The sequence below is a fragment of the Bombina bombina genome, chromosome 1, assembly GCF_027579735.1.
Source record: "Bombina bombina isolate aBomBom1 chromosome 1, aBomBom1.pri, whole genome shotgun sequence".
Lineage (NCBI taxonomy): Eukaryota > Metazoa > Chordata > Amphibia > Anura > Bombinatoridae > Bombina > Bombina bombina.
In genome coordinates this window covers 457,165,957-457,182,483 of record NC_069499.1, presented here as the reverse complement: position 1 = coordinate 457,182,483, position 16,527 = coordinate 457,165,957, and the positions used below count along the sequence as shown (strand labels likewise).

General features: G+C 39.1%; 1 protein-coding gene across 1 annotated transcript in view; it reads left to right on the top strand.

The window, feature by feature from the left end:
* The window catches only part of LOC128658546 (dynein axonemal heavy chain 11-like), a 1,692,686-nt gene that overhangs the window by 729,359 nt on the left and 946,800 nt on the right, over nucleotides 1-16,527 (top strand). Inside the window, 2 exon segments of the mRNA XM_053712841.1 lie at nucleotides 7,409-7,555; nucleotides 14,428-14,661. Coding sequence (XP_053568816.1) covers nucleotides 7,409-7,555; nucleotides 14,428-14,661 — 381 coding nt within the window.

Genomic DNA, 16,527 nt, shown 5'->3' with positions numbered 1-16,527 from the left:
AAAAAGAGTGCTTTACCCCAACAATTGTATAGGAGAAATTCTCACTGAATAATACAGGAACGATTTTTTAACCATTCATTATCTTTATTGGTTTAACTATTCAATCATCCACGTTTAAAAACACTTAAACTCTCTAGATATTAATATTTAGCATAGGTGTGTGAATAATACCTCTGAGAATCATGTATCTAGATGTGAAACATTGTAATTGGTTTGTATAATATCAAGCAGTCAGATACAAACAATATCTTTTGTAGCCAGCTATTAATAAATTCAGAAATAACTCTGTAACAAAAGGACCCGTTAATATGTGGGATGTCAGATTATGAGATTAAAGTATCTAGCTAATACTCTATCTGTAATTATAAAGTCCTTGCTTGCACAGTTAAATTTAGCACAGCTGTTCAGTGTAATAGATTATGTTTGCTTAAACTCTCTAGATATTAATATTTAGCATAGGTGTGTGAATAATACTTCTGAGAATCATGAGGAAGCATGAGCAAAACACGTGTCAGGGGTCTGGCTTCAGAGAGTTCATACTCTCGTTTTTTAACCGCTTACTCCCTATGATAATTGTTGATTGCAATAATTTTTGCCAATATCTTGTAAATGTGTGTTATATTTAGGATTGCCACCCGTCCCTTAAAATACAGAACACTTATAAGTTATACATACTGCAGGGTGTGCAGGGAGGAATATAAATAGTGCTGTCCAGAAACACAATACATGTTCCTCCCTGCACACCCTGCAGCATGTGTAACTCATAAGTGTCCAGGAAAACATGGCTGAGGTGGCAACCCTAGTTATATTCTGAGATCAGACGTTATGCTATGTCTAGCCCCCCGCTATAGAAGGGGCTTAATCAGACAGAATCTATTACACTGAACAGCTGTGCTAAAGTAAAATGTGCAAGCAAGGACTTTATAATTGCAGATAGAGTATTAGCTAGATAGCTTTAATCTTGCAATCTGACATCCCACATATTAACAGGTCCTCTTGTTACAACTTTATTTCTGAATTTATTAATAGCCGGCTACAAAAGATATTGTTTGTATGTGACTGCTTGATATTATACAAACCAATTACAAAGTTTCACATCTAGATGTACGATTCTCAGAGGTATTGTTTACACACCTATGCTATATATTGATATCTAGAGAGTTTAAGCAGACAGAATCTTATACACTGAACAGCTGTGCTAAAGTTAACTGTGCAAGCAAGGACTTCATAATTGCAGATAGAATATTATCTTAAATAGCTTTAATCTCATAATCTGACATCCCTCATATTAATAGGTCCTCTTGTTACAGCGTTATTTCTGAATTTATTACTAGCCGGCTACAAAAGATATTGTTTGTATCTGACTGCTTGATATTATACAAACCAATGTTTCACATCTAGATACATGATTCTCAGAGGTTTTATTCACGCACCTATGCTAAATATTAATATCTAGAGAGTTTAAGTGTTTTTAAACGTGTATGATTGAATAGTTAAACCTAAAAAGATAAAGTATGAATGGTTAAAAAATTGTTCCTGTATTATTCAGTAATAATTTATCCTATATAATTGTAGGGGTAAAGCACTCTTTTTTGTTACAGACTTTGTAACAAATTTTTCTATATAGTGAAGGTGCTGTGTGTGCAGTGGGAATATTTTACAGTCATAGTGAAGGTGCTGTGTGTAGTGACAATGAGGTGCTGTGTGGGCAGCGAGAGTGTGGTGTGTGCAGCATTTACAGTGAGAGTATGGTGTGTGCAATGTGTACAGTGACAGTGCTGTGTGTGCCATAAGAATATGGCGTATGCAGCTTGTACACTGACAGTGCTGTGTGTGCTGTGAGAGTATGGTGTGTGCAACTTGTACACTGACAGTGTTGTGTGTGTAGTGAGAATGTGGTGTGTGTAGCTTGTACAGTGGCAGTGCTATGTGTGCAGTGAGAGTATGTGTGTGCAGCTTGTATACTGACAGTGCTGTGTGTGTAGTAAGAGTGTGGTGTGTACAGCTTGTACAGTGACAGTGCTGTGTGTGCAGTGAGAGTCTGGTGTGTGCAGCTAGTACAGTGATAGTGCTGTGTTTATAGTGAGAGTGTAGTGTGTACAACTTGTATACTGACAGTGCTGTGTATGCCGTGGGAGTTTGGTGTGTGCAGCTTGTACAGTGACAGTGCTGTGTGTGCAGTGAGAGTGTGTGCAGCTTGTACAGTGACAGTGCTGTGTGTAGTGAGAGTGGTGTTTTTACAGTGAGAGTATGGTGTGTGCAGCTTGTACAGTGACAGTGCTGTGTGCACAGTGAGAGTGTGGTGTGTGCAACATTGCCGTGGGAGTATGGTGTGTGCAGCTTGTACAGTGACAGTGCTGTGTATGCAGTGAGAGTGTGGTGTGTGCAGCTTGTACAGTGACAGTGCTGTGTGTGCAGTGAGAGTGTGGTGTGTGCAGTTTGTACAGTGACAATGCTGTGTGTGTAGTGAGAGTGTGGTGTTTTTACAGTGAGAGTATGGTGTGTGCAGCTTGTACAGTGACAGTGCTGTGTGTACAGTGAGAGTGTGGTGTGTGCAACATTGCAGTGGGAGTATGGTGTGTGCAGCTTGTACAGTGACAGTGCTATGTATGCAGTGAGAGTGTGGTGTGTGCAGCTTGTACAGTGACAGTGCTGTGTGTGCAGTGAGAGTATGGTGTGTGCAGCTTGTACAGTGACAGTGCTATGTGGACAGTGAGAGTGTGGTGTGTGCAACATTGACAGTGCTGTGTGTGCCGTGAGGTGCGGTGTGTGCAGCTTGTACAGTGACAGTGTTGTGTGTGCAGTGAGAGTGTGGTGTGTGCAGTTTGTACAGTGATAGTGCTGTGTGTAGTAGGAATGTGGTGTGTGCAGCTTGTACAGTGCTGTGTGTGCAAAGTGAGGGTATGGCGAGTGCAGCTGGTACAGTGACAGTGATGTGTGTACAGTGAGGGTGTGGTGTGTGCAGCTTGTACAGTTGCAATGCTGTGTGGTGTGTACAGCGTGTACAGTGACAGTGCTTTGTGTGCAGTGAGAGTGTGGTGTGTGCAGCTTGTACAGTGACAGTGCTGTGTGTACAGTGAGAGTATGGTGAGTGCAGCTGGTACAGTGATATGCTGTGTGTACAGTGAGGGTGTGGTGTGTGCCGCTTGTACAGTGACAGTGTGGTGAGTGCAGCTTTTACAGTGACAATGCTGTGTGTGCAGTGAGAGTGTGGTGTGTGTGCAGCTTGTACAGTGACAGTGCTGTGTGTGCAGTGAGAGTGTGGTGTGTGCAGCTTGTACAGTGACAGTGCTGTGTGGTTTGTGCAGCTTGTACAGTGACAGTGCTTTGTGTGCAGTGAGAGTGTGGTGTGTGCAGCTTGTACAGTGACTGTGCTGTGTGTGTAGTGAGAGTGTGGTGTGTGTAGCTTGTACAGTGACAGTGCTGTGTTTGTAGTGAGAGTGTGGTGAACGTAGTATGTACAGTGACAGTGCTGTGTGTACAGTGAGAGTGTGGTGTGTGCAATACTGACAGTGTTGTGTGTGCCGTGGGACTGTGGTGTGTGCAGCTTGTACAGTGACAGTGCTGTGTGTGCAGTGAGAGTGTGGTGTGTGCAACTTGTACAGTGACAGTACTGTGTGTAGTGAGAGTGTGGTGTGTGCAGCTTGTACAGTGCTGTATGTGCGCAGTGAGAGTATGGTGAGTGCAGCTGGTTCAATGACAGTGCTGTGTGTACAGTGAGGGTGTGGTGTGTGCAGCTTGTACAGTGACAGTGCTGTGTGTGCAGTGAGAGTGTGGTGAGTGCAGCTTTTACAGTGACAGTGCTGTGTGTGCAGTGAGAGTGTGGTGTGTGCAGCTTGTACAGTGACAGTGATGTGTGTGCAGCTTGTATAGTGACAGTGCTGTGTGTGCAGTGAAAGTGTGGTGTCTGCAGCTTGTACAATAACAGTGCTGTGTGTAGTGAGATTGTGGTGTGTGCAGCTTATACAGTGACAGTGCTGTGTGTGCAGTGAGAGTATCATCTTATAATCAGGACACTTCCCAGAAACATTGACAGAAGGTCTTATTACCCCAATCCACAAACATGGGGATCTAACTGACCCAAATAACTACAGGGGAGTCTGTGTAAACAGCAATGTGAGCAAACTCTTCTGCACAATCCTGAACAAGAAAATATTAAAATTTCTAATAGACAGCATAACCCGGCACATGAGTCTGATAGGTTTCCTCCCTAAATATAGAACCACAGATCGCATCTTCACATTACAAGCTATCACTAACAAGTATGTGAAAAGCTCACCATCAGGGAAGGTGATTGCATGTTTTGTGGTCTTCAAAAACGCATTTGACTCAATCTGGCACCCTGGCCCATACATGAAACTGCTGCAAAGTGGAATTGGTGGGAAGACATATGACATAATAAAGACCATGTATTCATCCCTCAAATGCAAAGTAAAAATAAACAAACTACAAAGAGCTATGAACAAACCTGTGCTTTAATGATCTGCCCACAGTACTGGAGAAATGCACAGCACCAGGTATATACTTGAATGGGAAGGAAATACAATGTCCCTTATATGCAGATGACCTGCTCATCCTGTCCCTCACAGCAGTGGGTTTGCAAGAAAAACTAGACATACTGCAGACATACTGTAAGTCATGGGCAATGGAAGTGAATATGGAAAAAACTAAAGTCATGATTTTCCAGAAAAAGCCCCAAAATCTCCAGCAAAAAACTCAAATTCCTATTGTTCTCTAAAGAGGTAGAGCACACATTAAATTATACCTATCTTGAGCTTACACTGAGTGCATCAGGAAGCTTTAAACTGGCCATCAAAACACTGCAAGAAAAAGCCATTATAGCCTTCCATGCAATCAAGAAACCGCTAGCCAGTCTAAACCCTCCTACAGAACTGTTACTTAAGGTATTTGAAAGCACCATTGTACCAATCCTGCTGTATGGCTGTGAGGTCTGGGGCCCAATACTAACCCAGAACTACCGAGAATGGGACAAAACTCTCACAGAAATTGCACACAGAAGTGCCCCTAACAATGGGTGCAGAGCAGAGCTGGAAAGATTCCCATTGATCCTACCAATGCAAAAAAAGGTGTACAAATTCTGGTGTCACCTCACAAATAGTGACACAAGTACACTTTACCACCAAGCACTCTGTGACCCAGCATCAAAAGCATTTAGAGAATATATATCAGACCTGCAAAACCACATCAGTGAAAGCACAGCCCATGAGAGAGTGTCACCAAACACCTTACAAACAGCTCTGAAGGAGAGGTACACTGGGTACTGGAAGGAAAAGATAGGGCAACAGAACAAGCTGGAGTGTTACAGGTCTCTACTGAGAGAGTACAAACTAGCTGAGTATCTCACAAGTATCACCAACCCAAAGCACAGACAGATACTCACTAAATACAGAATCTCTGACCACCAGCTTGAAATGGAGACTGGCAGATATCAGGCAAAATGGAGACCCAGCAGCCAGACAATGTGCACAGTGTGACATAGAGACTGAAGCGCACTTCCTCTTGTACTGTACAAGATACAAACTCTTAAGGAACAAATACTTCCCAAAAATAATGAAAAAAATAACAGACTTCCCACAGATGTCTGAACAAGAAAGACTATGTGCAATATTATATGTGCAAAATATGTAGCAGACTGTCACATGAACAGAACCCCCAATCAGATTAGATAAACTGTTATCATATTTACCCACTATACTCCTACTTTATTAATTGTTATTGATCTGTTTTATTGTAACTTATTACTTAGGCAACACATGTAATAATGTCATGCTAATAAAGTATTCTTGACTTGACTTGTATGGTATGTGCATCTTGTACAGTGACAGTGCTGTGTGTGCCGTGGGAGTATGGTGTGTGCATCTTGTACAGTGACAGTGCTGTGTGTGCAGTGAGAGTGTGGTGTGTGCATCTTGTACAGTGACAGTGCTGTGTGTGCAGTGAGAGTGTGGTGTGTGCAGCTTGTACAGTGACAGTGCTGTGTTTGCCGTGGGAGTATGGTGTGTGCAGCTTGTACAGTGACAGTGCTGTGTGTGTAGTGAGAGTGTGGTGTGTGCATATTGTATAGTGACAGTGCTGTGTGTGCAGTGGCAGTGTGGTGTGTGCAGCTTGTACAGTGTGTGTAGTGAGTGTTGTACAGGTACAGTGAAAGTGCTGTTTCACTGCCCTAACATATTGAAAACAGCAAAAAGAAATCATCTAGAACTCCCTTATACACCAAAACAGCCACTAATGAAAACATAAAATGGAGGTGTTAGATGGAGCTTTTGTTCACAAGTCAATCACTTCATTAAAACAGTGGTGGGTTAGCCATTAGCTCCTTTCGTATTATTTCAGTTTACGATAGTTCATCTAGATGTTTTGATTCTAGGACTTTACTTTCCCCTGTGATAAACAGAACCCTCTTGTTACCAAATTGCTGATGGTATAGTGTTTGGGGTTTACGTGTGTTGTGTGCAGTTTCACACCCAGGGCGAGTTATTCTACTGTAGCTAAAGAGGAGCTCCACCAAAACAGAAGACAGAAAAAAGGCCATTAGAAAGCTCCTAGGTGAATGTAAAGAAGGGGCCAACCAGAGGCAAAATGAGAGTAGGACAGGCAGTAAATGAGAAGAGGCCTGCTAATCAAGCTGAAATGACAGGCGTGAAACACACTTACCTGGCACAGGGCACATTAGTAGTAAATAGCATTGCATTGTATTTAGACTATTTCTGAATGTGGAACAGCTAAATATCAGATTAAAGGGACAGTCTACTCAAGAAATTTTTATTGTTAAAAAAGATAATCAATTTATTACCCATTCCCCAGTTTTGCATAACCAACACTGTTATATTAATACACTTTTACCTCTGTAATTACCTTGTATCTAATCATCTGCAGACTGCCCCCTTATTTCAGTTCTTTTGACAAATTGACAGACTAGCATTTTAGCCAATCAGTGATGACTCATTTATATCTCCATGGGACTGAGTACAATGTTATCTATATGGAACACATAAACTAGCACTGTCTAGCTGTGAAAACCTTTCAAAATGCACTGAGATAAGAGGTGGCCTCCAAGGGCTTAGCAATTAGCATATGAGCCTACCTAGGATTAGCTTTCAACAATAAATAAAAAGAGAACAAAGCAAATTTGATGATAAAAGTACATTGGAAAGTTGTTTAAAATTGCATGCCCTATCTAAATCATGAAAGTTTAATTTTTACTAGACTGTCCCTTTAATTTCTGATAGGCAGCAGTAAGCTCCTCAATATCCTTGCTGGCTTCTAAATTTCTGATACTTTTATTCCTGGGTTTGCTGTCTTGCTCATGACAACCATTACAGTGTGTGAACCACCCATATTATCATCATTGAATATTAATGTAATTTCCTTTTTTTTCTTTAAACAGGTGACAAGGCATCTGTTGAAGTTGTTTGACAATATTGCTGATTTGAAATTTGAGGATGATGAATCAAACATACAATCTGCAGAGGGTTTGTACAGCAAGGAAGGAGAATTTTTGAGTTTTACAAAGCCATGTATCTGTGAAGGACAGGTAATGTCTGTGTTAGAAATGTTCTTGTACAAGGAGAACTGAAAATGATATCTACTTTGTATGCATAAAATGAGAATAGTATGGTGCACACACAGCAATGCAGAGTTACAAAAGTATTTCATTTTATCTGGTCCCATTTTAAACAATAAGTATACTGGTATCAACAATATGAACCACAGCTAGACCACAAGTTACATGCTAAAGGGAACTTAAATGAAGAAAATACTCTTCAACTTGTCACAATATAATTTATACATTTGAAACAGTCTGAGGTATTAAAGGCACATTTTACAGTTCCCTTTGTGTGATGTTATGGACCACCCAGTAAAGGTCTAGATTTTACTCAAGTCACTACTAATAATGATAGAGCTGCAACATATCAATAGCCATACGGCTATCACTATGATCAGATCTGCCAATACAGCTCTCTGGTGGAACCTATTACTTCAGTGGGAGTAGATTCTGTGCAGACTGATGACGTTTAATTGATCAGCTTTATTGAGTAAATATTAGTACCAATATAATAAGCTATTATCTGCATTTTAAGGGAATTATTAAAATTGTACCTCAAAAATTATTTTATTCTATTAAAAACCTAATTGCAAATCCCTGCCCAAGATAAACAACTAAAATCCCATTTACAGCGCCCCTGTTCTAATCCTTTAAAAATATGACCCCTTTCAAAGCAAGAACCAATCCGAACAGACAAACAGCAACCACAATGGTCTTCCTTCCTAGGGACACTCCTCACCGTAAATAATCCCCCTTTAAGAAGCCTGCACCACATATAGTTATCCTTCTGTTGGGTCCCCAATAGAGCAATATCCTTTTAACACCCATGTACCCCCTTTCATGACCCACTCAACACAGTGATTTCCCACAAGAGCACACCCTCTACAACACTTGGGGTATACAGTTATTACTGTGAGGGTATATAGGGGTTAATGTGACTACAGGTTGTCTGTGGCAGCTTATCTAAAAGAGAGAAAAGGGGGATATTATTTCTTATTTAAAGTAGGCACTAATGCATATAAACTACATTGTTTTATTTTATAGTTTTATAAAACTATAATGGTGTCAGTGCCACCACCCAGGGAGGGGTGCCATAAATGTTTATTGTTAAGCCTTAAATGGATACTAAACCCAATTTTGTTTTATTTTATGATTCGGATAGAACGTGCAATTTTTTTTTTTATTTTTTTTTTATTTATATCCAGCAGAGGATACATTGAAATTCAAATACATATTTTGCACCTCGCAGGGCCATTGAAAACATATTAGTCATTCATATAAAAAACATTCAAAAAGAAAAGATAATCATTTTAAAAATAAACAGGCCCGCTTTATACAATATGACAATATAGAGATACACCTTAGAGCATCCAAAATAAACTGCCCATTCTGCTGGGTTTTTTTTTTTTTTTTTTTTTTTTTTTCATCTTTTATACACTTCCCTATATTGATTCTCAGTATTCTAAATAGATTAATAAGAAGCATTTTTCCTGCTAAGAAACGGTAATATAATAATAATAAAAAATAAAAAGGAAAAAAAAAAAAAAAAAAAAGAATTTTTTCCCTACCCCCTTCTCTCTCCCCCTCCCTCCCGTGGAAGTGGAGAATAGAAAAAATACAGAGCAAACAAATTCACCAGATGCCTAACAGTACTAGTTCAGTGTTTCTAAATGGGTATATTAGATATTCAATTTCCATAAGAGGGAGAGTTTTTATAAAAATAGACCACTTAGCAAAGAACTTCTTTACATCTGCCTCACTTTGCAGGTCAGTGTCCACTTGTTCAATCATGCATTGTTTCTTTAGGCAATTTTTTATTTCTTTAACACTCGGAGTTGCTCGACTCTTCCATTTCTTTAAGATTAAATATCTACCTGCTAGTATTATTAAATTAGCCATATTCTTGTTATTAGGAGATATTTCCCCTTCATGTGCTAATGTAATCACCATTAACGGTGACAGAGACGTAGAAGAGATATAATCCCCCTTTAAGAAGCCTGCACCACATATAGTTATCCTTCTGTTGGGTCCCCAATAGAGCAATATCCTTTTAACACCCATGTACCCCCTTTCATGACCCACTCAACACAGTGATTTCCCACAAGAGCACACCCTCTACAACACTTGGGGTATACAGTTATTACTGTGAGGGTATATAGGGGTTAATGTGACTACAGGTTGTCTGTGGCAGCTTATCTAAAAGAGAGAAAAGGGGGATATTATTTCTTATTTAAAGTAGGCACTAATGCATATAAACTACATTGTTTTATTTTATAGTTTTATAAAACTATAATGGTGTCAGTGCCACCACCCAGGGAGGGGTGCCATAAATGTTTATTGTTAAGCCTTAAATGGATACTAAACCCAATTTTGTTTTATTTTATGATTCGGATAGAACGTGCAATTTTAAGCAACTTTCTAATTTACTCCTATGATCATTTTTTCTTTGTTCTCTTGGTATCTTTATTTGAAAAAGCAGGAATGAAATTTTAGGAGCCAGCCTATTTTAGTTTCAAGACCTGGGTTGCGCTTGCTGATTGTATGGCTAAATGTAGCCAACAATCAGCAAGCTCTATCCAGGGTGCTGAACCAAAATGGGCTAGCTCATAAGCTTTCATTCCTGCTTTTTCAAATAAAGATACCAAGAGAACAAAGAAAATTGATAATGGAAGTAAATTAGAAAGTTGCTTAAAATTGCATGCTCTGGGGGCGGAGCCGACTGCCGAGGTGGACGGACAAACAGTGCAGGAGCTATGGGCTTAGATATAGCTTTTGGGGTTTTTTACTTGTAAGTCCTTGAAATATCTGTGAGATACATCTTCAACCAATAATGGAGGACCTGACCTACAGTTTTTGAGAGCCTGGGAGCACCCTTTGCATCCATTACTCGAATAATAGCCGGGAAAGATTAGGAGGCAGAAGTAACTGGCACTGAGGGGGCCATCTTTATAGAAAGTTTACTTGGAAGAAGCTTGTTGACCATTCAGATCTGTACACGGCATCAAGAATATGGAGGACCTACTTGCTGTGCTCCAAGGTTTCTTAGAGGAGCAGGAACGGATTGTATGCAAGAGGATAGGCAGAATTCTGCTAGCCCCAAATATGCAACCTACGTGTGAAGCTGCATCAAAGAGAGGCACATGACGGGCTTGCGAGCGGCTCTCTGCACTGCGGGAGGCTCCAATGCCTATCCTGGTAGATTGTGACATAATCTATGCCGCCCGACAGCACTTACCTGCATGTTACATGGAAACCTCTACAGAAGAGGAGAGTGTTACGGGTGGGACATGGCCTGATGTTCGGGGGAGTGTGGCCAGCTTCCCGGAGTGTGGTCCAGGCCCGCCGAGAGTCGGAGATGGCAGAAAAACAGCTGTGGTCTGAACACTTCCAATTAGCAGTGCTTCCTCTGACGGGAAGCTCTATTATGCAGAAGTGGGGCACTCTGATCTATGTGGCTTATATGATCTTCTGCCTTCCTTGCCTCATTCCATTGTCTGCAATCTTGAGACTTTTTCTTCTTTTCCATTGCCCCGGCCCCCCTGCATACTGTGTTGTTTTTTGAGAGTTCTGTTCTCGCTACAAAATCAGAGGCACATTCTAACCTCCCTTCTTTTCTGTGTGAGGATATGGCAATTTGGCGTAGAGGCGAGGGGTAAATGTTGGACATGATCTTATTATACGTGTTTTGTAGCCCACCTCTTTTGTACGCCTTAAACTCTCTCTATACTTTCTTCTGGCTGAGACGCTGCGGTATTTACTCACATGTACGGATATTCATATGCTTATCAGTGAAGTACTACTGGTCTGATGCTGAATTAGAAATTGTGATGTTTTATTTTTTTATTTTATTTTTGGCTTCATGCCAGGTACATAAACATATTATAGCCCTATGCAAGTGTGAACATGTTGTCCCTGAACTTTCCAGATTCAACTGATAGCTGTGTCCTGCTGTCTACAGCCGGGGCAGTGGGACGTCTTGCTGTCAATTTTTATCTTTACCTTGTGGGCCATTGTCCTCACTCATAGTGGGAATTTGGGAGCTCATAGTTTGAGACTTTCGTCTATCGTTAGCCACATGCTAGCATTGCTGGTTGGCCTGCCCCATAAGCAATATGTACTTACAAAATAGTGCTCTAGACATTACAGAGGGCACAGAGCTGTAGGTTTGGTAGAATATAATTATAGACTTGACAGTGGCCTGTAACCATTATGGTCTGCAGTTCTTAGGGTAATTTTAAACCCAGAGGTGTCTCACTGTATGAGCATTGTATATATCTGTGACCTATGGTTTCTGTATAGCTACAGTACAAGGCACCACATCCGTTTATGTGTAGCTCTGTGCTGAATTAGATACCATCCACTTCTACTTTGCTTATTGCTATGTGGTAACCTGCTGCATCCACATATATATGTTGAGGAAAGCTTATAAAACCCTGCTGGTAGCACATACTCATGTATACTCACTGGGGGTAATCTGAAGATCTATATTGTTATTTTGCAAATTTAGTTCAAAAGTGTTCTCAGTGAGTATGGCATTTATTGTAGCAATGAGATTTTGCCCTGCTAGGCACCCCCCCCCCATACTTAGAACTATTGCGGTTAGGGGAAACTGAAATCCTCCACAACTTTAGGCCGAGTTAGGGAGTCTCTGCCCTATCCTAGGTATTAAATATTCTTTACCTTGCAGCTAATGGACCCTGCCGTTCATTACACTTTTTTCTCTGCAAACCTAAGGCAGGTGTTCTTAGCTTACTTATAAATAAAAGCTACACTTTGGCATACATGTATTGTGTATACCGATTATATCTTTTAAGTCTCTCTTTAAGTAAGATCATTGCCAAGAATCTTGTGTTTTTTTTTATAGTACACATTTATATTCAGTGACTACTTCATAAAGTTATATTAGCCATTATCGGGCACTCATAAATCGGTTCGTTAGTTATGGCTGTTTTTTGCAAATATCTTTTTTCTAGCAGCTAAATATGAGCGGTCAGTATGTAGCTTAATAGATTTCTATAAGTTTTTTTAAATGAGTTATTTACTACAGAAGTTTTATATCTACTTACTACTTGGTTCTGGTGTCAATCCATGAAGGGCTTCTGAGCCCAGCTGGACTATATGTGAACGTATTTGCTGGACCTGTTAATGTGAGTGTTTGACTTACAACATAAATTTAAAGTAAAATGGGAAGCTGTGGCATGCTACATGGTAGATTTGTTCCCCAGTTTTCTCTATTAGTATACAATCTGTACATGTAACGGGAGTACTAGATAGAACCAATGTTATGTAGCTCCCATCATTTGGGATACCCACAATTTGTTTATGTATTTTTGTGGGATATGCTTATCCTGACATGCTTTTTCTTCCCAAATAAAGATTATTTAAAAAAAAAAAATGCATTCTCTATCCGAACCATAAAAGAAAAAATGAGGGTTTAGTATCTTTTTAATAATAACAGCTGCTCTTAATTAAACATGGTATCTATTTGTTTTGCAATCTGAATCCCATATACTATACTGCTTTTGATTTTCATTTGCTTTTAATGCAAAGCTTATTAATGAAAAAAGATACATGCTCAGTGTCCATGATTATGTATTTACACATAGGGCCTATCTATCAAGCTCCGTATGGAGCTTGATGCCCCGTGTTTCTGGCGAGCCTGCAGGTTCGCCAGAAACAGCAGTTATGAAGCAACGGTCACAAAGACCGCTGCTCCATAACATGTCCGTCTGCTCTGAGCAGGCGGACAGACATCGCCGGAAATCAACACGATCGAGTACGATCGGGTTGATTGACACCCCCTGCTGGCGGCCCATTGGCCGCGAGTCTGCAGGGGGCGGCGTTGTACCAGCAGCTCTTGTGAGCTGCTGGTTCAATGCTGAATACGGCGAGCGTATTGCTCACCGTATTCTGCAAGGTCTGGCGGACCTTGATAAATAGGGGCCACAGAATCATTTTTTTGCACTCACTGCAAAACACACAATATTTTTGGTTTAATTAAAACATTAAAATAGTAATATTAACAATAATTCTACATCTAAATCACAGCCCTGAAACATGCTCAGAAATGAATATTATGATACTCATAATGTTGATTGTACTTAAGTGTTTAAATGTTAATTCAATGTTGACACAAAATAAAAGGAGTTTACTGCATACGTATTATGGGTAAAGTGTCTATGACAAACTGCAATGAAACAAGCAAGGCAGTTATAAGCAACACTCATTTTTATGAGGTTATATTTTCCTATTGACTGCTTTGAATGTAGATTTTCTGCAATTATTTTGTATTCATATGGTTTGGAACACAGTTATAACTCTGCTTTGCTATGGATCCAAAAGTATTGACTGTACTGTTTTGAGAGTATAACGGAATATAGGAGTCATACTAAAATGATTGTATTTATATTGAAAAGGAAAGTATATGAAAGCCCATTATGGGCGTTTTTTGTATTGGTGCTTAGACTTCTCACTCAGAAGAGAAATCACACATTATTTTTTTTTACATTGAAAGTTTTACATGGATTGAATAAAGGTTTTTATTAACATTCTGAAGCAAAGTAGCCTTTATATTTGGAAGCACTTCTAGTACCTTTGGAGGTGAATATTGCCTTTATAGCTGCTGATAAGTTTACGCAGCATTAGTCTATATGTTAACCTATAGCTTTTGATGATTTGTAGGGAACATAATGAGGAAGAGAATAATCTTCTGAGAAATTTCTACTTCAAGTGGGCAAGGAACTAAATACCTAATATAATTGTTATACTGTGACTTTTCATTTGAAAAATATGAGTTATTGTAAATATAAATTAAGTTTTTAAAAGTTGCGAAATGTCTCTATTGTATATAATTTTTTAAGGCTGAAGACTGGTTGAAACATTTGGAAGAAACAATGAAATCAACTGTTCAACAAGAGATCATGGAAGCTGTTACAGGATATGAGGATAAACCTAGAGATCAGTGGATGTTTGATTATTCTGCACAGGCTGCTTTAACTTGCAGTCAGATTTGGTGGGCAACTGACGTTGAAATGGTTTTTGAGAGACTTGAAGAAGGCTTTGAATCTGCTTTGAAGGACTATAACCGAAAGCAAGTGAGTAAATTATTTGATATATTGATAGTTGTATACACCCACGTGCACACATCTTCACATACATACATCATTTCAAGCAGGAGATCAAGATCCTAGAAAACAAGAAAAGAAGTAATTCGCATGGAGGTATTATTGATTTAATTTGCATTTGGTAACTAGCAGAGTTAAGGCACAATGATTCTCATAAAGTATTTGGTTACTGTAGAAACTGATGACAAAAATGTTTAGAATAGAGGTCATATATAGATCTCCATTACAGGATGAAGGATTACATAGACTAATAAAATAAATTACTACAGTTGCCATGAAGTGCAAGATTATGGGCCAGATCACAAGTGGAGCGCTAATGATAGTGAGGGACACGATAAGAAAAATCGCTGGGCTGCGCTAACATTATTGATATTACAAGTTTATGGTAAATCACATTTAACAAAGAAGGGTTAGCACGGGCAACATCATTCTAGTGCAACCTATACTTTCAATGAATATTGTGACCTCACTATTTAGCTAGTATTACAAGATTAAAGTTGTAGTTTTGTGCTCGAACAAAAGCTGAAACTGCGCAAGAATATTTTGCTCGACTTCAAAGACCTGAAGTAAAGTGTAAGGGTTAAAAAAAGTTTCACAAAACACATAAAAAACATAAAAATAAAGTTTTATACTCATATACACTTTTTAATAAAAATATGTTAATATTAATACAAATGTTTTAAAAGGGTTATAATATATGACAATGTGCTTGACTTGAAAAGGCTCCAATGTGTGTGAGTGTATAGTGCTCGTGTACTAACTTTCAACTTGCAATACCAGTGCTAATGCAGTCGATCTAATTTTTTACTTTGAGTGCAGTTAATGAAAAAAGTAGGGCGCCACTTGTAATATAGCCATACATTAGTAGATATCTTCTATATGCCAGAAAAAGATAGGAATGTACCTATTGCTAGAATGGGTAGAATTAGGTATGCATTTTAGTCTTTGCAAAGGCCAGAATCACATGAGCTATTAATTAAGAAACACTTTTTAAAAATGGATTTCAAGGGGAGGTTGAAATCCTTAATAGTATTGAGAAAGTCTTAATGCTGTACATAAGGTTGAAAGGTTTAATTTTGATTAATGAGGAATGGGTGACCTTAGGACAATTAAACTAGTATATATACATATTGGCTAAATGCACTATCATGTTTTAGCATATTTTACTTCTATTGCTTTTTTCTTCTATCAGTTGCTCTGATAAATAGTGTTTTTTTCTTGTTCAGGAGTGAGACAGAAAAGTGAGAATATTGACATTATGTTTTTCAGAGGGTTATGAATAATCCAAAATTTGCATTCAATGATGCATATACGCATTTGTTAGTTGGAACATACATTACAAAGACCATTACCTTGACCACAAAGAGAGTTTTGAAATTTTACTTTGGGTAATTAAAGAGACTGCTTAAAGGGATATCAAACAGTGCTCCTTTAGTAAAAACACATATGTTAAATCAATGTAAACATAAAAATAAACAGATTGTGTAAAAAAAACATTAAAGGAATTACTTGTTTTCTTGCAAAATGAGCACTTAGAATTTTTCAATGTAGCCCCGGCCCTCAAGGAGATGAAAGAGCAGACTTTGCATTCTGCCTCTTCTGAGCATGAACAAAACACACTTAGGGGCCTATTTATCAAGCCGTCAACTGTGCTGCATTCGCCGGCACCAATATGCTCGCCTAACATCGCTGCAGCAGACCTGAATACGCTTTCCATAGTTAACAAAAAATCTGTCAAAAAGCCGCGCACCAAGTCCAGGGCGATGAGCAGCGGACTGTTGTTAACTAACAGTCATCAATCTCACTGCTCTTCGGCTTTTTCCCAGCTTTATTTAT